This window comes from Staurois parvus, unplaced genomic scaffold (assembly GCF_062004578.1).
Source record: "Staurois parvus isolate SC_StPar_1 unplaced genomic scaffold, SC_StPar_1.0 ptg000165l, whole genome shotgun sequence".
NCBI classification, from domain to species: domain Eukaryota; kingdom Metazoa; phylum Chordata; class Amphibia; order Anura; family Ranidae; genus Staurois; species Staurois parvus.
In genome coordinates this window covers 5,545,057-5,564,891 of record NW_028317961.1, presented here as the reverse complement: position 1 = coordinate 5,564,891, position 19,835 = coordinate 5,545,057, and the positions used below count along the sequence as shown (strand labels likewise).

The 19,835-nt window shown below is 43.0% G+C and overlaps 1 protein-coding gene across 1 annotated transcript in view; it reads right to left on the bottom strand.

Annotated features, from left to right (window-relative positions):
- Positions 1-19,835, bottom strand: part of ENPP3 (ectonucleotide pyrophosphatase/phosphodiesterase 3) — a 169,687-nt gene that overhangs the window by 47,136 nt on the left and 102,716 nt on the right. The window contains exons 15-20 of the mRNA XM_089676174.1: positions 17,534-17,661; positions 17,208-17,274; positions 9,275-9,362; positions 7,929-8,095; positions 2,962-3,010; positions 2,722-2,876 (exon numbers count right to left, since the gene is read on the bottom strand). Coding sequence (XP_089532300.1) covers positions 2,722-2,876; positions 2,962-3,010; positions 7,929-8,095; positions 9,275-9,362; positions 17,208-17,274; positions 17,534-17,661 — 654 coding nt within the window. The remainder of the gene's footprint in view (positions 1-2,721; positions 2,877-2,961; positions 3,011-7,928; positions 8,096-9,274; positions 9,363-17,207; positions 17,275-17,533; positions 17,662-19,835) is intronic.

Here is a 19,835-nt window from a genome sequence, read left to right as displayed (position 1 = left end):
GGATCCAGTTAACCTACCAGTATGTCTTTGGAGTGTGAGAGGAAACCGGAGTACCTGGAGGAAATCTACGCAGGCACAGGGAGAACAGGCAAACTCCAGACACGTGGTACCATGGTTGGGATTCGAACCAAGGACCCTAGTGCTGTTAAGCATGCAGTGGAGGAGTACTTATAGCTACTCTAAAACAGAAAGGGGTTTATTTACTAAAGTTGGAGAGTGCAAAATGAGGCTCACTACTGCACAGAAACCAATCAGCTTCTAACCTCAGTTTGTTCAATTAAGCTTTGGCAATAAAACCTGGAAGCCAATTGTTTTCTATGCAGAAGTGAGCCTGATTTTGCACTCTCCAGTTTTAGTAAATAAACTCCTCGGTGTATTACTGGCCAGATCACCAATTGAACATAAAGGGAAAAGAAAGGCTTGAAAAGAATGCAGTCACTGTGTCTAAAGATTGGTAAGCTGCAATATTATTATTATTATTATACAGTATTTATAAAGCGCCAACAGTTCGCTCACCGCTGTACATTACAAAGAGAGACAGAACATGCGACAGTACGATAACAATACAATGTGATACATGAGGGGTTCGAGGGCCCTGCTTTTTCGAGCTTACAATCCAGGATGGAGGGAGGTTCAGCTTGGGCCAGTGTAACTATGCATATGCCATACCTGTGGGATCCCTCAAGAAGCTGGAAATCACTGTATTAGAAACCACAACTACAGTGATCTCCACTAGCTTCTGTCTCCTGTGCCAAGCAACTGCCCTGTTGTATTTTGAACACAGGGGGTCAGCCTCTGAGCCTGAGTGCCTTTCAGGAATTGCTTTCCATATTCTCAGCAAATGCAAAACGTTCCCTGATTGCATGAGGTGTAGAGGCAGAGCAGTGATGTCACACTCTACACCTTGTTCAATCAGAGAATGCTTTGCATTCATTGGAAAATGCTAAACATTCTCTGAATGGTGCCCCTGCCCTGTGGCTAACCTCCAGTGTTCACAATGCAGCAGGGCAGGTACAATACACAGGACCCAGAAAGCATGTGGAGATTGCTGGAGTAGGGTCAGGGGCGGACTGACAATTCATGGCAATAGGGGATCATGGGGCCCCTGTGTCCTTGCCCAAACTCAAAAAAGCCTATGAAAAAGGTACCAGGGGCATCTCATGGGGCCCCCTACTGACCCCGGGCCCTCGGGCAGTGCCAGAGTTTCCAAATGGTCAGTCTGCCCCTGAGTAGGGTGCTTACTACACAGTGACTTCCACCTTTTAGAGTGATCCCACGGGTATGGTATATACACAGTTAAATTGATCCAAGCTGGACCAAAGTATTTATGTAAAAACACCCATACCTGCAACCATGGCCGGATCTAGGGGGGTGCTGGGGTGGGCTGTGCCTCCCCAGATTTCAGTTGTGCCCCACCAAAGCAAACAGCCCCCCCTCCTGCCTCCACCCAAATGCACTGTGCTCAGCCGCTAACAACTTCTTCCAGGAACATGACAAGGAAGGTGCACTGCATAGAGGCAGGGTCCCATTGAGAGCTCCACCAGCTTTCATCTCCTTGTAAAAGAAGACACAGTGCGGAATTAAAGGAAATCTTCTCCCCTGATCACAGAACTTTCTCTGAACACAGTCTGATTTACTGCCAGGGTGATGGTATATTTCCACCTCCACTCCAGGGAGGCTCTGGGGACCCTGAGGTAAGGTTGATGAACCCTAGGGACCCTTATGTTGGGGAGGGTGACTCTGGGGACCCAGATGTAAGGAGGATCACTCTGGGGGGATTACTCTGAGGACCCTGATGTGAGAGATTTATCTGGGGACCCTGACATAAGGGGAGTGACTCTAGGGAATTTAATATTAGGGGGGTGACACTAGGGACCCAAATATTAGGGGGGCTTTGATGACACTGAGTAGGGCTGAGGAACCCCAGGGACCCTGATGTTAGGGGGATTATTTTGAGGACCCTGATATGTGGGGGATTATTCTGGGGACCCTAATGTAAGGGGTATTACTCTGGAGATCCTGATGTAAGCAGTGGGGGAAGGGGGGCTCTGGGGACCCTGAGGTAAAGATGAGGAACCCCAGGGACCTTGATGTTAGGTGGGTGACTCTGGGGACCCTCATGTTAGGTAGGGGGTGACCGTGGGGACCCTGATGTAAGGGGGACTACGCTCTGAACCCTGATATAAGGGGATTACTCTGGTGATCCTGAGGTTGGGGGGGGGGGCTCTTGAGAACTTGAGAAATTGGGGGAGGCGGAATTCTAATGGTGATTCTTGATGTAAGGGGGGAATCCGATGTGAACAGTTGGGCTCAACCTGATGGTGTACTCTATATGTTGTATTGTATGTTACTCCTTGCATTCTATACATTATGTTTTACATTTACAACAAGCTCCTCACACTTCTAGGCAAAATCAGTGCTTTGTGTCATCAACTACTGATCCCTGAACTCTGAAGTCACTTACACATGACCCCTGAACTCTCCCCTATAAACTGCTGACCCCCTGTACATTGCCCTGCTGACCTCTCATACTCTGCCCCACTGACATTTTCTACTGCACCCCCACATAAGACAGGCTAGATCCGGCCGTTTCTGCAACTCATATTTAAGCTTACTTGGTCTTCAGGCCTATTAGAGCCATCATGCCAATGTGCATTTTATTTCCATAAAATAATGAACTACAAAAAAAAAATATCAAGTCATAAAAGCACTTTAACACACCTTTGCTTCCACGGTATAAGCTGTCCAAAGCGGCATCAAGATATTCTTGCTGTATCCACTCACATATCCATGCTGGTGAAGGATGCAGTATGAACTGTTTTCATATACATTCTTGGGTCTGCCATAGGGCAAGTTCTTTTCATTTGACTGAGTTTCTAATAGACAATTTTAGGTAAGATTATAACCAGTACAGGGAGGCATCTATTCCTATGTTCTGTGTAAGACACAAGAATTACTTACTGCTGTTCTCATCAAGATTTAACCTTGCATTTAGAGCTGATTCATCCACCTGAAAATACATGAATGGTAAATTGCTATTTAAGACCTGGTAATATGGAAAGTTTTGAATTATATCTACAGTCAAAATAATTTTTTTGGATGGGTAAAATAACAAATGGTGAGAGAAACTCTCTCCAAAGTGAGAGTAAATACCCTCTCAGATAACCATCACTGGATTGTATGTCCACATTGTGAGGCTTCCCTTTATCTCCTCATCTGAAGACAAATATGGAATTTCCATCACCATTTTTGTCCAGTGACAATGATCACCAGGATAAATGAAAAAAGTGAATTTCCCCAGTGGGGACACGACTAGCAATAAAAGCTTAACAGATGTTTAACCTTTCTCCACTGTATCCAAAACTAAAAAAAAATGGTGGAGAAACTAAGCGCCTTCTCTTATCATCCAAGGATAAATTAGTCTAAATAGACTGTCCTTACAAAAATCATGTTTCCACTAAAAAATTTAAAATTCTTTATCAACCATATAGTGTACCAACGTTTAAAATGAAGTTGTTAGCTGCCGCTTAAAGTGCAAAATCACTTGTGATCATATATGTAAAGTAGGATATGACGCTTCACATGTATACCCAAACAAACGACAGTAATTTGACTACAATACAAAAAAATAAACGTAATGTAAGATATAAATCAGCAAGTTCAAAAAATCCCACACGACAATTGTGGATCAAGCGCCTGATAGATTGCTTCATGAAAATCCTCTTTGTGCTCCTCCACTGTACGCCAATATATTGCACTCACCAACCATCCATGACCCCTTATTTAAAAGAAGATCTAATGCATGTTTTGATGTTGGTTAAATGCTCTCCCACTCTTTTAGATTACTTTCTAGTTCTTTGTCCTACATAATATAAGCTGCACGGGCAAGTTAGCAAATAGGTGACATATCTACTGTCACATGTTAGTGTGCCATAATATGGTAGCCTTTGAAGTAGTACCCAATAGGAAAATTGGGCACAGTGTAAAAGACCCAGGGAAAATGGCGGACATGAGCTTCCTGAGGATGCCAGATTAGCGAAACATGTAGAGGCAGAGTGTTTTGTCCAGCCACATCCGGGTCTGTTGACGTCACATTCGTTCCCGGTTAATGGAACACACGCCGGCTCTAGTGCATGAGCGGCGGTACCAGTAAAGAGCTGAGTGTATTAGTGCCGAGGATTGGGTACCAACTAATGTGAGTGTATTCTTGTTGTTTTTATCCATTTTACAATAAATTTACTAAACTAAGAAATGTATTTTGATTTATGATGACCCTGAACTGCAGAATTAAATTGGTAGAGTGTTGAGAGGAGATCCACTGAAACTGTAAAACCTTGGGGGCACAAAGTGCATTAGACCTTCTTTTAAATAAGGAAGTCATGGATGGTTGGTGAGTGCAATATATTGGCATACGATGGTGGAGCACAAAGAGGATTTCCATGAAGCAATCTATTGGGCACTAGAAGACTATGTACTGTTTTTGATCCACGATTGTGGTGTGGGACTTTTTTGGACTTGCTGATTTATAGCTAACACTACGTTTTTATTTTTTGTATTGTAGCCAAATTACTGTTTTGTTTGAGTATGCATGTGAAATGCCATATCTTACTTTACATATATAAAACTAAAAAAAGTTTTGGCTTTAGGTATACTATAAGCAATACATTTGATAAGAAATTTCAGTACTTTAGAGGCAGAACCATTTGTATAAACAGTGAAAGTAGTCATTTGTATAGAAACAACATAGACATGATACAACATCCAGACTATAGTAAGTTACATGCTGGTTTCAGAAACAGTGGAAAGCTAGAAAGGGAAATAACTGGATGAGTGGACTGGAGAGGCATGGCGGCAATTTCATAATCCCCACCTCATCCAATGAGAGAAAGCTTTGCACTCATTGAGAAAATGCAACGAGTTCTGTGAATGGAGCCCATGCCAAGTGGTCAGCCTCCTTCAATTCACCATCATTGCATGATTTCTTGCTAAAACTATCACTTTTCAGCTTGCTCCCAAAACTACCTGATAGCTGATAACTGAATTTCTTTGACGTGTCTAGGAGACTAAGAGACATTTTATGTGGTGATAAATAATGGCTAGTGGAAAAAAATGCATGCAAATTAAGGCTTTCAATAAATAAATGTTAATTACCTGCCCCCTGGATCCTGTCCCCTCACAACTACTACGGTCACCCTCTTCTTCCATCCTATGCTCCCTCACTCACATCTTCAATCTTTCCCTCTCTACTGGTGCCTTCCCCTCCCCTCTAAAGCATGCGCACATCGCTCTCATACTTAAAAAGCCCTCCCTGGACCCCACCAACCTGAACAACTTAAGACCAATCTCCCTGCTGCCATTTACCTCTAAACTCCTAGAATGCTTAGTCTATAATCGCCTGAGCTCCTACCTCACTGACAACAACCTTCTTGACCCTTTACAGTCTGTCTTTCACTCACTACACTCCACTGAAACTGCCCTACTAAAACTCACCAACGACCTGCTAATCGCCAAAGCTAATGGCCACTATTCAGTGCTCCTACTCCTCGACCCCTCTGCGGCTTTCGACATGGTTGACCACCCCCTCCTCCTCAAAAAACTACACTCTTTTGGCCTCAGAGACTCTGCTCTCTCCTGGCTCTCTTCCTATCTATCACAGCGCTCCTTCAGTGTTACCTATAACGCTGCCACCTCCTCTTCACTCCCCCTCCCTGTTGGGTCCCTCAAGGTTCTGTCCTCGGGCCCCTTCTCTTCTCCATCTACACCTCCTCCCTTGGCCAACTGATACACTCTCACGGCTTCAACTACCATCTCTATGCCGATGACACGCAAATCTATCTCTCCACCCCTCACCTCACCCCTTCAGTCTCCGCCCGTATCGCAAGCCTACTAAGCGACATATCGGATTGGATGTCACTCCACTTCCTCAAATTAAATCTTTCCAAAACTGAGCTCCTAGTTTTCCCCCCAGCCCGCGCCCCCCCCCGATTTCTCCATCAAGACCAACAACACCACCATCAGTCCCTCCCCTCAAGCCAGAGTACTAGGTGTCATCCTAGACTCCAATCTGTCCTTCCAGCCCCAGGTCCATTTGCTGACAAACTCATGTAGACTTCACCTCCGCAACATCTCCAAAATACGTCCATTCCTAACCCCGGGAACCACTAAGCAACTCATTCACTCCCTCATGCCTCAACTACTGTAACTCCCTCCTCATCGGCTTACCTCACCGCAGGCTATCCCCGGTTCAGTCTATTTTGAATGCTACGGCCAGACTTATCCACCTTACTAACCGCTCTGTATCCGCCACCCCTCTCTGCCAATTCCTCCACTGGCTTCCGATTGCCCAACGGATAAAATTCAAAATACTAACATTGACGTATAAAGCTGTTCATAATACTGCCCCATACTACATCACCGATCTGGTATCCAAATACCACCCAAAACGTACTCTCCGCTCCTCACAAGACCTCCTACTTTCTATTTCCCTGGTCTTTTCCTCCCATGCCTGTCTCCAGGACTTCTCCAGGGTTTCCCCCATCCTCTGGAACTCCCTACCCCAATCCATCAGACTATCACCTACTCTCCTCACCGTTAGGCGCACTATGAAAACCTATCTCTTCATGGAAGCCTACCTCGCCCTCAGCTCATTACTGAACTCTTTCACTCTTCTTACCACTCCATCCCCCACAGCTATTTCCTTCTGTACCACTATCCCCTTCCTTCTAGATTGTAAGCTCTAAGGAGCAGGGCCCTCGAACCCCTCGTGTATTGAATCATATTTTTACTGTACTGTCTCATACACTGTCTCCCATTATAATGTTATATTGTAAAGCGCTGAGCAAACTGTTGGCGCTATATAAATCCTCTATAATAATAATAATAACTTATATGAGTCGTAACTATCCAGCTAAATTTGATAAAATATGGGCTGGGTGGGTGGAGGTTCAGGGCCTAAAGGTCTAATGTTTGGGTTTTTATCTTGCGGGTATGTCTAGTTGTATTGTTTATCGGATTGGCTATTGTTTATGTTTATGGATTGATTTTCCTCTTTGCCCCCTCCTTTCCCTTCCCCTTTCCTTCCCTTCTTTTCTCCCCTTTCCCCCCTCCCCCCCCCCACATCTTATTTGGTGGGTGATGACTATTTACAGTGTAATATACCTGTTTCTCCCGCTCTGACTCACGATGGCCCGTTGACTCCGTGGGATTTATAGCATTGAAATCTCATGTGTATTGTATATCTACTGACTGCCGTAAGCTTGCTAGTTCTCATATACCTTGATTTGTTATACTTTTGTACGATTTCAATAAATGCAACTGTTAAAAAAAAATAGCCAATAATAAGGCTTACCTGTAGGCATTGTAAATATCTCCTAAACGTGCACCGTTTAGGAGATATGTACTTGCAAAATACACCTGCACATTCGCTCTGAAGGAACGGCATGTCCATGCCATTCCTTCAGAGCTGTGTGTCGTAAAAAGTGACTTCTGTGCACCTGCACAGGAGTGAAGTCATTGCAGCTTGGCCATTCAAGCTGCCAGAGTTCGGGAACCCAGAAGAAGGACCTGGTGAAGATGGAAGCCGTGTCAGCAGTGATGGATGGAAGCCCACTGGAGGGCTTTGTTTTAAAGTACGTTTCACATAATGTGCTAGTATGTGATGCATACTGCCACATAATACCATTTTCTTGCAGGTTTTTCTTTTTCTTTTAAAAGGTCACGGTATACTATAGCTTTACAATAAGGATTGCACAGCAGTGATATATTTTTTTAAACTGAAAATTTTGATCCAAAAACAGATAAAATTGCAAATGCACATTGCAATATAAAATAACTCATATAACTACTTTGCGAATTAATGATTTTGCATTTTAAGGCTATGTTGGGAAAATATCATATTTGGATTTACGTTTTTATTTACCCATACCCACCAGATGATCGCATGAACAGCTTAAATTAGAAGATGGCGCATTAAAGGTACACGTTGAAGGGCTTGATTTCTCTTGCACATAAGTTGGATTATAAAATGGCTCCATTAGTAAATGGTTTAGGCTGCCATGGGTCCCATTGTTAGGAGCTGGGTGGATTTGTAATAGATCTGTTAAAAGATAAGTTACTGTTATTAATAGTTATTCAAACACAAAGGGTGCTATAACCCCATATTTTCCTAAATTTCATAGGTGGTTGTCTACCATAAACATGAGGGAAGAAAATGATGTTTCTTCATTTCTGGGGTTGAAAACTGCTTGAAAGTTCTTGAAACTACAACCAGCTGCATGTATAGCCAGGATCTTTGTAAACATTTGCACAACATGTGATAGTTATGTGTATTACATCAATACACTTAGTGTTAATTAATCACAAAGAATGGTACGGCTAACAGCTAATAATCATGACTGTAGACCTTAAGTCGCCCATACAAGATTCATTTTTATTTAACCAGTAGGTTAAACAAAAAAAAAAAAAGAGCCGAATCCCCCATCCACACATTTGATGTAGATGGAAGAATCCTCCCACTGTGCAATTGTATTCTGCCGGTGGGGAGCCTTCCCAGGCAGCAGAATACAATGATCAGTGTTGCTAGCTATAGTCGGCAGCACTGATCATTTGGGAAAAAAACAACAGGCTGGCTGTACACAAGTCAATTGATAGATTGACTTTTATTCAACCAGCTATCCAATATATGAATATCTGCTGGTTAAGCAGGGACCAGACGATATTTGATCCATGTATGGCTGGTTTTAGAGCTACTCTTTTATGAATATAACAAGTGAAAGCCTTATCTGCAGCACCCATGAGTTACCAGATCGTTTTTGCATGCTCCAATGCAACTTAATCAGGATCATGTATTAACTGTTCATATTTTTTCAGACCAAAATGCTAGCCACACCAAGTAGGTCTAAATTTTACAAGATATCCATTTGTGGTTACTACCCAAGTGCCTGCCATTCAACATGACAGACGCAACACAGAAAATGCAGTGTGTGCACACTCCTAGGTAGCAGAATAAACCTGACAAATCCCTTTATGTTTGTGATATATGATAAGAACGGTAGCAAAAAACTGGTGCATAGTACACACATAATATTGTTAGTTTACCGTAGTAGAATACTGTACATGGCACGTGCATTGCAAAGTTAACTTTCTAAGCATTCAGTTTAAATAAATTCACAATAATGTAGATAAAGAAGTGAAACCAGATTTTTAGGAAGAGCATTAATAATCTAAATGAAACATTACTATACTTCAGAGGCTAAATACAATACTTAGAACTTACCACACATCAAATTATAAAGTTCTATATTATCAAAAGGTTCAACTTCCACTTCCTTTTTAAATCCTGGGCCATGTCCTATGAAGATTGCCTAAAATACAAAAAAGGGTCTAATTGATGCTTAGTTTTATTTATACATTTAAACAAGATCTTTAAAACATTAAAGGCCAATTTATAACCACAACTGTGCAGTAACATGTTTGTTACCCATGACAATGTATGTTACGTATGTTGTTGTGCTATGATGCTATTCATTATAAATAGCACCAAATGCACTTCCAAATGCACCTGCATTGTAGCAAACTGCAATGTGGATTAATGCATTATCGTGTGTTTTTGATGTGCTGAACTAAAAAAAGCGGCAGATCTGATGTTTAGTCCATTGTAGTGCATTAGGCAGCCCATTAAGATCGGTGTAAAGATTAATGGTGTTAATGATCGGTGTAAAGATAGTTATTACCTATGTGTTAAATGCACTGCAATGGTACGAATAACTTTAATAAATTCCTTAATTATTTGGAACCACAGATGTTATCAGAAGGGAAGAATACAGAATGAAGACAAGTTACAAATGAGAGACCAATTCAGATCAGTGCTTTTCAAAATCACTGATAATAGCTGAAACCAGGGGCGGACTGACAACTCATGGGGCCCCCGGGCAATAGGGGATCATGGGGCCCCTGTGTCCTTGCCCAAACTCAAAAAAGCCTATGAAAAAGGTACCAGGGGCATCTCATGGGGCCCCCTACTGACCCCGGGCCCTCGGGCAGTGCCCGAGTTTCCAAATGGTCAGTCCGCCCCTGGCTGAAACCTATCTACACCTAAGAACAAAAATGTAATAGGTTGCAGCTTACCAGATGTGGTGGCTGCATTCGTTTTCTCAATTCTGGATTTTTTAAATCTTATTTTGACCTGGTTATCCTGTCAGTGACACACTTCCTGTCCTAGGATGGCAATGCTTATTCACTGTACTGTATCTACGGAGGAGCAGCATTGTTACCCTAGGGCAGTAGTATGAAACCAGCGGCTCTCCAGCTGTTGCAGGACTACAAGTTCCATCATGCCTCTGCAAGTCATAGTTGTAACTGTCAGTTTTGTAATGTTGCAATACCTCATGGGAAATGTAGTTCCACAACAGCTAGTGAGCCGCAGGTTGCCTACCCCTTCCCTAGGGCATAAGGTGTGTTAGGAATACAGAGCCCCTCTCCCTCTCCTTATCTTCATACCATCTGGGACAGTTCTGTAATTAGTAGAGTTGTGAACTGGGCTGATATTACTTAAAGCAGAGCTCCAGTCACCCATGTAAAAAAAAAACTGTAGCTCCTGACTTTTAATAAACAGCCAATCACTTGTCCTGCGTTCCAGTGCTGTGCTTAGCCCAGTATCACAGCTGAATGCCCACTGCGCATGTGCGAGCAGCGATGCGCATTGTGAAGGGAGGGAGGGAAGGAAAACTTCTGCTTATGATCACCTAGGCAGTCAGAGTGGCAGTAGGAGCAGGTACCTGTCAAAGTTGTTTTTCCATGGATGGCTGATTTTACTGGTCATATTCAACACACATTCAATGCACCATGTAAATGAGGAATATTCAGTATGAAGAGCATATCCAGTTCTATATCCTCCTAATCTAGTTCTATATCTATATCTGTTTGGCTAGAGCTATGTATAGCATTCATATAATACAAATATTTTGCAGTTGCAAAACACTTACTATACAGTTCAGCTTAAAGTGTAAGTTCACCTTTCCATAAAAATGGACACTCTACCCATTATACTTATCTCAATGGGTAATGAGCTGTCAGTGCCCATGCAGCTGATGAAGCGGTCCTGGAATTTGAAATCCCAACTCTTCTCCCCCTTCTTTCTGCAGGGCTTCCTGGACGGATCAGAGTGATTCTGTTTGGTCAGCACCAGCACAGAGAATCATTCCAATCAGGGGCGGACTGACAACTCATGGGTCCCCGGGCAATAGGGGATCAAGGGGCCCCTGTGTCCTTGCCCAAACTCAGAAAAAGGTACTAGGGGCACCTCATGGGGCCCCCTACTGACCCCGGGACCTCGGACAGTGCCGAATTTCCAAATGGTCAGTCCGCCCCTGACTCCAATCCATCTCGGAAGCCTTGCAGAAAGAAGATGGAGAAGAGCGGGAATTTAAAATCCGCTACACCAGCTGCATGGGCACTGACAGCCCATGGAGGTTCAGTACAACAGGGACTTGTTCGGTACAACAGGGGGTGAGGAGGGTGTTCATTGACATTTTAATTTTTTTCTGAAAAGGTGAACTAACCCTTTAAAGGTATGGACTAAAGTGAAAGATGTAGTGATCTATGCATACTGGCAAAAAGAGGTTTCTTTTCAGACGCTTCTTAGCTGTAGACTGCAGCCATTTATCTCTATGATAAATATAGGCTGTGATGCTCATATTGGGTATGTTAACATACAGAAAAGCATTCTTATGCAGTCCAAAGTTTAAAAACCCTTTTGAAAAAATGAATGGAGCTGATAGACTCACACTGTGAAATCCAGACTTAATCCAACCTGCTACAATAGCAGCCCTTCTCGCAGTGATCCCCATAAAGTATACAACTGTGATGTAGGCAAAAGGAAAATGAAGAGGAGGGTTGTTTTTTTTTCATTAAGTAATAGTATAACAGGCAGAGCAGTGGGTGTTCTCCACAGCAAGCGTTCATGTTGCAGTACCCTTACAGTATATATTGTATTCATCTAGTTCTCCAAGTTAGCAGTTCTTATTATTTTAGTTTTGCCTCTTACGTTATACAACTAATTTTAGGGGCGCCTACTTTTTTTTTGAGCATGCATTACTTTCTGTATTTATCATACATCAACTGGCCAAATAAAAACATCTACAGTATTTTATCTTTTTCAACGGATCCTGGTTTTGCTGAAAAGGTGTAGACGTGTCCAGTTCGTTTTGTTCCAAATTGAAATTTGGTAACATTTTTTTGTTATTTGGAGATTGTGTATCCAAATTCTGAATTACAATATTAACAAATTTAAACAAATTAAATATAACAAAACGAAATTCCATCCGAAACACGAATTGAATTCAAATTCGAAATCAAATTCGAAAACAAGAATAGAATAAAATAGAATAGAAATTAAAAGAATAGAATAGAACATAAAATAATAAAATGAAAAATAATTGAATAGCAATAGAATAGAATAGAATAGAATAGAATAAAATATCGTCTTACAAAATGTAAATTTCAAATAGAATAAATTTGAATTCAAATAGAATAGATTAGAAGATAATAGAATAGAAACGAATAAAAAAGAAAAGAATAGAATAGGAAAAAAAGGAATAGAATAAAAGAAAATAGAATATAAACGTCTTCCGAAATCCAAATTTCAAATATAATATAATATAATATTATATTGAATATAATAGAATAGAAAAGAATAAAATAGAAAAGAATAGAACAGAAAATAAAAGAATAGAAGAATAAAACAAAATAGAAAGAATATAAACGTCTTCCGAAATCCAAATTTCAAATAGAATAAATTTGAATTAGAATAGAATAAGTTAGAATAGAATAGAAAACAAATGAGTACAATAGAAAAGAACAGAATATAATAGAAAATAATAGAAAATAAAAGAATAGGAAAGAATAGAATAGAATAGGAAAAACAATAGACTAGAATAGAATAAAATAAAAAAAATATAACCGTCTTACGAAATTCGAATTTCAAATAGAATAAATTTGAATTTGAATGGCTATTTGAATTTTCCTAATTCGGTTGAAGTGAATTCAATGTCACTGAATCGAAATTTTGAATTCGAGTTTGATTAAATTAAACTAAATAAAACGAATTCTGATAATGAATTAAACAAATTTACATTAAATTATTTAAATAACAAAACAAAGCAAATTGCTTCCTTCTGCACATGTCTAAAGAGGTGCTTCCTAAATTTACACTGTCACAATTTTAAAGCCATGTAGAGTTTCATGCTCTGAAATTGTTAAGTAAACACACAACCAGAGGAGACCAATGTGCTCCCCTGACAGGTACTGCAAACATTCCACAGTTTGTCAGGGAGAATCCACTAGCATGAAAAAGCTGTAGGGTTACTGATTGGAGAGGGAGTGAACAGGATGTTCAGGTCATTTAGACTGAGCAGTCCATGTTCAAATTGCACTGACTGCAAAATTCCAGATTTAATAACTTCTAAGTACCTACACAGTTTGGAATCAGGAAGCGCTTAATTCAGACCTACTCATTCAGCACGTGCAGGCCCAGACTTGCCATAGGGCACACTGACAATTGCCTGGTGGGCCGAGGGTCGCATGTCCTAACAAGACAGCAGCATGTAGAGAAACCGATCGCCTGCAGCTGCTGAAAGCCTGCTTTTCCTCCTCTCTCTCCCACAGACATTCAGCAACTGCAGGAGGGAAATGGAGGGGATTGGTTTCTCTATATGCTGCCCCTCCCATCCGTGTCCTGCTGCCCCACTGTGATCTCTCTGCCCCGCCGTGTGATCTCCCTGCCCCTCTGTGTGATCTCCCGGCCCTCTGTGTGATCTCCCGGCCCCTCTGTGTGATCTCCCGGCCCCTCTGTGTGATCTCCCGGCCCCTCTGTGTGATCTCCCGGCCCCTCTGTGTGATCTCCCTGCCCCGCTGTGTGTTCTCCCTGCCCCGCTGTGTGTTCTCCCTGCCCCTCTGTGTGATCTCTCAGCCCCGCTGTGTGATCTCCCTGCCCCTCTGTGTGATCTCTCAGCCCCGCTGTGTGATCTCCCTGCCCCTCTGTGTGATCTCTCAGCCCCGCTGTGTGATCTCCCGGCCCCTCTGTGTGATCTCTCAGCCCCGCTGTGTGATCTCCCTGCCCCTCTGTGTGATCTCTCAGCCCCGCTGTGTGATCTCCCTGCCCCTCTGTGTGATCTCTCAGCCCCGCTGTGTGATCTCCCGGCCCCTCTGTGTGATCTCTCTGCCCCGCTGTGTGATCTCCCAGCCCCACTGTGTGATCTCCCGGCCCAGCTGTATGATCTCTTAGCCTCACTGTGATCTCTCTGCTCCGCTGTGTGATCTCCCGGCCCCTCTGTGTGATCTCCCTGCCCCTCTGTGTGATCTCCTGGCCCCTCTGTGTGATCTCCTGGCCCCACTGTGTGATCTCCCGGCCCCTCTGTGTGATCTCCCGGCCCCGCTGTGTGATCTCCTGGCCCCTCTGTGTGATCTCTCTGACCCACTGTGTGATCTCCTGGCCTCTCTGTGGGATCTCTCTGCCCCGCTGTCTGATCTCCCAGCCCCACTGTGTGATCTCCTGGCCCAGCTGTATGATCTCTTAGCCTCACTGTGATCTCTCTGCCCCGCTGTGTGATCTCCCTGCCCCTCTGTGTGATCTCCTGGACTCCCTCCCTCCACTCTCCCGCTGGCTGCTGAAGGGGATGTGTCAGGATGGAGAGCAGGGAAGGGGTCGGCAAATACTGTGTGTCATTTACCGGTCCCTTCCTTTTCTTAATGATTTTTTTTCCCTAGTTGAGATATACTAAACTGTTTACTATGCTTCAGGTTGTGAATGGATGGGAAGCTCTATACAGAGCCATTCATCCTATTTAGCTGAGGCTGCAGAGAAGGAGATTGAGGGCTGTGTCTTCAATCTCCTTTTACTGCCTCAAAAAAGAAATATCAGAAATTTGTTTAGACTCCTGATATTTCACCAAATCCCCCCTGTGGGGAACCTAAAAAATTTAGCAAAAAAATTGTAAAAAATAATAAAAAATAAAATAACAAAAATAAGCAACTACTGATACCAGTGGCGGAACTACCAGGGTTACAAAGGTTGCACTTGCCGCCAGGCCCTGCTGTTCCACCAGAGGGAACTCAGATGGAAGGGCCTCAGGCTCAGAGGGAAGGGCCCTGGCCGGGGGTCAGGGAGGCCCTTTATTGTTTCTTGCACCATAGCCCTGAAGGTTCTAGGTATGCAAAGAGCTATCCTAACATCACTGGAGGAATCCTCCTTTACCAGGAACAACCCCCACTCGCTCCCTGCTATTCTCTCTCCTATTGGTGGGAGGCTAATCCAAATGTAGCCTGGAATGTTGGCAATTTGGCAGTGTGCATGCGCGGGTCCTGGGAACCCCAAGGCTGGGCTGTAGTGTGCTGTAGGTAGAAAGAGTGAATGGGGCAGCATCCTGAGGGAGGGGAGGAGGAGGGGAGATGCAGATGATGACCAAGACTGAGAGGTGAGGATGAGAGGATGGCGGCTATGTGATTTACAATGATCATCCTGTACACACATCAAGGCTGCTGCTGTAATAGTGAGCAGTGTACCATATATCAGCATGACATCTACATGCAGCAATCAGCCCACACAGCACCAACATTAAAGTGGTTGTAAAGGCTTTTTTATCTTCGTGTATTCCATGCATGAAGGTAAAAAACCTTCTGTGTGCAGCAGCTCCCCCAGCCCCCTCAATACTTACCTGAACCTCATCGCGATCCAGCAATGTGCACAACAGCCTCGGCTGTTTCGGGTCTCTGCCTCCTCATTGGCTGTGACAGCAAGTGGGAACCACTGGTTCTTGCTGCTGTCAATCACAGTCAGTCAGCCAACAAGGAGAGAGAGGGCGGGGCCAAGCCACAGCTCCATGTGTGAATGGACACATGGAGCAGCGGGTGCTCCCATAGCAAACTGCTTGCTGTGGGGGCACCCGACAGACAGGAGAGCCTGTGGAGGACCCAAAAAAAGGAGGATCTAAGCTGCTATGTGCAAAACCACTGTACACAGTAGGTAAGTATAGACAAGTATACAAAGTATACAGTGTGTCTGTTGTGTAAGAGTCCAGAGGAGGTAATATATAGCACAGTGTACACAGTGCAGAGTTCAGAGGAAATAATATACAGCTCGGGGTACACAGTGCAGGGGTCCTGACTATGTACAGCAAACCAAACCACAGAGGCCAGCTGTATATAACATATGAAATAGTGTGCAGTCTGTTATACAGAGTACAGGTGTCTGGAGTATGTAAAGTGCAGCATATTCTACAGAGTGCGAGGGTCTGGGGTAAGTAATGCACAGCAAGTTCTACAGAGTGAGAGGGTTTGGGGTATGTAATGTACAGCATGTTCTACAGAGTGTGGGGGTCTGAGGTATGTAATGTACAGCATGTTCTACAGAGTGTGGGGGTCTGGAGTATGTAATGTACAGCATGTTCTACAGAGTGTGGGGGTCTGGGGTATGTAATGTACAGCATGTGCTACAGAGTGTGGGGGTCTGGGGTATGTAATGTACAGCATGTTCTACAGAGTGTGGTGGTCTGGAGTATGTAATGTACAGCATGTTCTACAGAGTGTAGGGGTCTGGAGTATGTAATGTACAACATGTTCTACAGAGTGTGGGGGTCTGGAGTATGTAATGTACAGCATGTTCTACAGAGTGTAGGGGTCTGGAGTATGTAATGTACAACATGTTCTACAGAGTGTGGGGGTCTGGAGTATGTAATGTACAGCATGTTCTACAGAATGTGGGGGTCTGGAGTATGTAATGTAGTGCATTGGTCCAGGGTATGTAACATACATCACAGAGTAAGGTAATCATTGGAAACGTTCCCCATTACATTGGTTTTCAATAACGATGTACTCCCTTATGTTGGTGGTCAGAAGAAAAAGGCCCCTTTACAGTGACAGTATCCTATATTTACATAATTACAAAAAATTGATTAATTACAGTGACTGAAGCAGGCTAAATATAACTAAAAGAGATTGAGAAACCTCTAGCTTCATTATTTGTAATTTGGTTTAAAAGAAAAATGGGCTGCTCAGTCTAAAATGCCTGGGCCTTTTTTTCGTCCTAGTCTGAGCCTGATCACGTGAAACTAGTTTGATGACCAGTCACAGGATCACTTTAAGGTTGGGACACAAAGCTTCATTTCTACATGTATGGTATGATATACAGTATCTTCAATAAGAAATATGCCTACCTCCATGCTCTTGAACTCATTGTCATATCCATGGTTTCCTCCTCCACAGAAAGTATAGGTGTTGTCACTGTTTGACAATAAAGAAGAAAATGATCATCTCCTTCACTGTAAATGTTTATGAGTGTCAATCCATTTTTCAAGACTACAATTCTCTTTTCCTTAAAAGTAATTCTGCAGGTCAAAAGGAAATCTGACACTATGGTTAGGAGTATTGTACGCCTTTTCATCTACATCCCTGTGGACCTCTATAAGTATTACAAACACATTAATAATTACAACAAATAATGATTGTTACTATCCATAGAAAAAATGTGCATATACTATACCGTACAACAAGCCATTGTCTGTCCACATAGAGGTTAACTTTGTCAATACGTATATGGTTGGCATAGTGAAATCGTTTAGGTAGGTCCTGCTTCAAGTAAGGCTTAAAATGCATGTCCGGTTTGCGGCACTGTCAAAATATAGCAAATCATAAATTACAAATTATGACTCACTGCCTGTTTATTGGACTTCTCAGTTCAAGAGTAGAAAGTCCTGATAGCCAGCCCCCGATTGATCTTCTGTGCACTATTGCATGACATACTGCTAAAAGTCATTTTATTTTTTAATTATATTAGCTGGTTGAATACATTTCTATCAATAATTATGGTTCCCTAAAACTCTGATACTGCCTATACACAGCCTTTCTCAACCAGGGCGCCCAGGCACCCTGGGGTGCCTTCAGGCTTCTTCAGGGGTGCCTTGGCAAAATGCCCAAAAATTGTATACAAGCCAGCAGGTGGATCAATCCTGCCTTTTAGTACACAAAATTACAGGTTTCACTTTTATGACCTTCTAGCTTCCAGCATCCTAACAACCAATGACACCAGTTGATAAGGACCTTGGGTGCATGCACATCATCCTTGTTTGGCCCTCTCCTGCCCTCTCTGGCAGCACTGGGGTCACATTAGCAGAGCAAGCGAGAGAAAATGAGAGAGACACACTAGAATACTAGTCAGTACCAGTGTGCAAAGGTGTATTTGCTTTGGAAGAATAAATCACCTCTAACGTTTGGTGTACTGGATGTGTGTAGAATAGTTTTTTACATTTTAGATTGGGGTGCCTTGAGATTGTGCAGATTTTCAAAGGGTGCCTTCAGATTATCCATAATTTTAAAGGGTGCCTTGACTGAAAAAAGGTTGAGAAACACTGGCCTATAACATAGGGATTACATGATGAAACTGTAGAAACAGTGTAAAATAAGTTATCTTCTAATTTACTAAGCCTAATGTGCTAGTTTTCCTCCTTTGCAATGGAAACATTTACCAATAACCTTTTGATAATTTATTCCAACATCTCTTATTTCTGGCATATTTGTATTCTTTCATGGGTGATTTACTAATGGAGGACAGAAAGCAATCCCTTGCTTGTTCTAACATACAGTAGATATAAAACCAATTATTAAAAAGAAAATAAGCTTCAATGTGTAAATATATTTAAAAAGTTATTTTCAAGATTTTTAAAATTTCAGATGTCTTTAAAATACCTGGTGATCCTGCCAGTAGATCGGCAGCACGTTACTAATGAGAAATGGTTGACTGTGGTCTGGGACGAGTGGAAGTTCTATGGGAACCACCAGCCGGTCCCCAGTGTAGGCCCCCCCCTCCTTTACCTTCTCCACAGTGACTGGTTGTTCCAGGGTCCTAACAACCAATGATATCACAAACATGCAATGTCCTCAGCAAGTGGAACTTCCTCTATCCAGACCTGCAGCCTGCTCTGTCTTCCTGCTCTTGCCCTCTGCCTGCCTGGTGCTAAAGGTATATGGGCACTCTGAAAGAGAAAGCTAATGTTAAGGTGCACTGTGATGTCAGGACTACTGATGTAAGGGGAATTTTGATGGGGAGACGTGCTGTAAAAAGAGAATTCTCATAGGGACACCAGATGTAAGGGGGTACTCTGATGGGGACACCTGATGTATGGGAGCACTCTGATGGAGACATATGATGTAAGGGAACACTTTGATGGGGAAACCTGATGTAAGAGAGCACTCTAATGGGGAAACCTGATGTAGGAGAGCACTTTAATGGCGAAATCCGATGTAAGAGAGCACTCTAATGGGGGAACCTGATGTAAGAGAGCACTCTAATGGGGAAACCTGATGTAGGAGAGCACTCTAATGGGGAAATCTGATGTAAGAGAGCACTCTAATGGGGGAACCTGATGTAAGAGAGCACTTTAATGGGGAAGCCTGATGTAAGAAAGCATTCTAATGTGGAAACCTGATATAAGAGAGCATTCTGATGAGGACACCTAATGTAAGGAAGCACTCTGATGGGGAAAATTAATATAAGTGAGCACTCTGATAGCGACAATTAACTGCTTGCCCACTGCCCTATAGTAGAACTACTGCTACAGGGCAGTAGGGCTGTGCAAAATCACGTGTATATAACAGTGATCTGCATTTCCAGGTAGGGGGCGCGTGCTGCCCTACCCGCGCTGCCATTGGCGGCTACGGATGTCAATTACCGGGTCCTGGCCAACCGGCGATCGCAGAGTATAATTGACAGGGGAGAGACCTGTGTGTAAACAACACCGGTCTCTCTCCTGCCAGCAAGAGCGTGCTGCTGTGTATTTCTCTACACA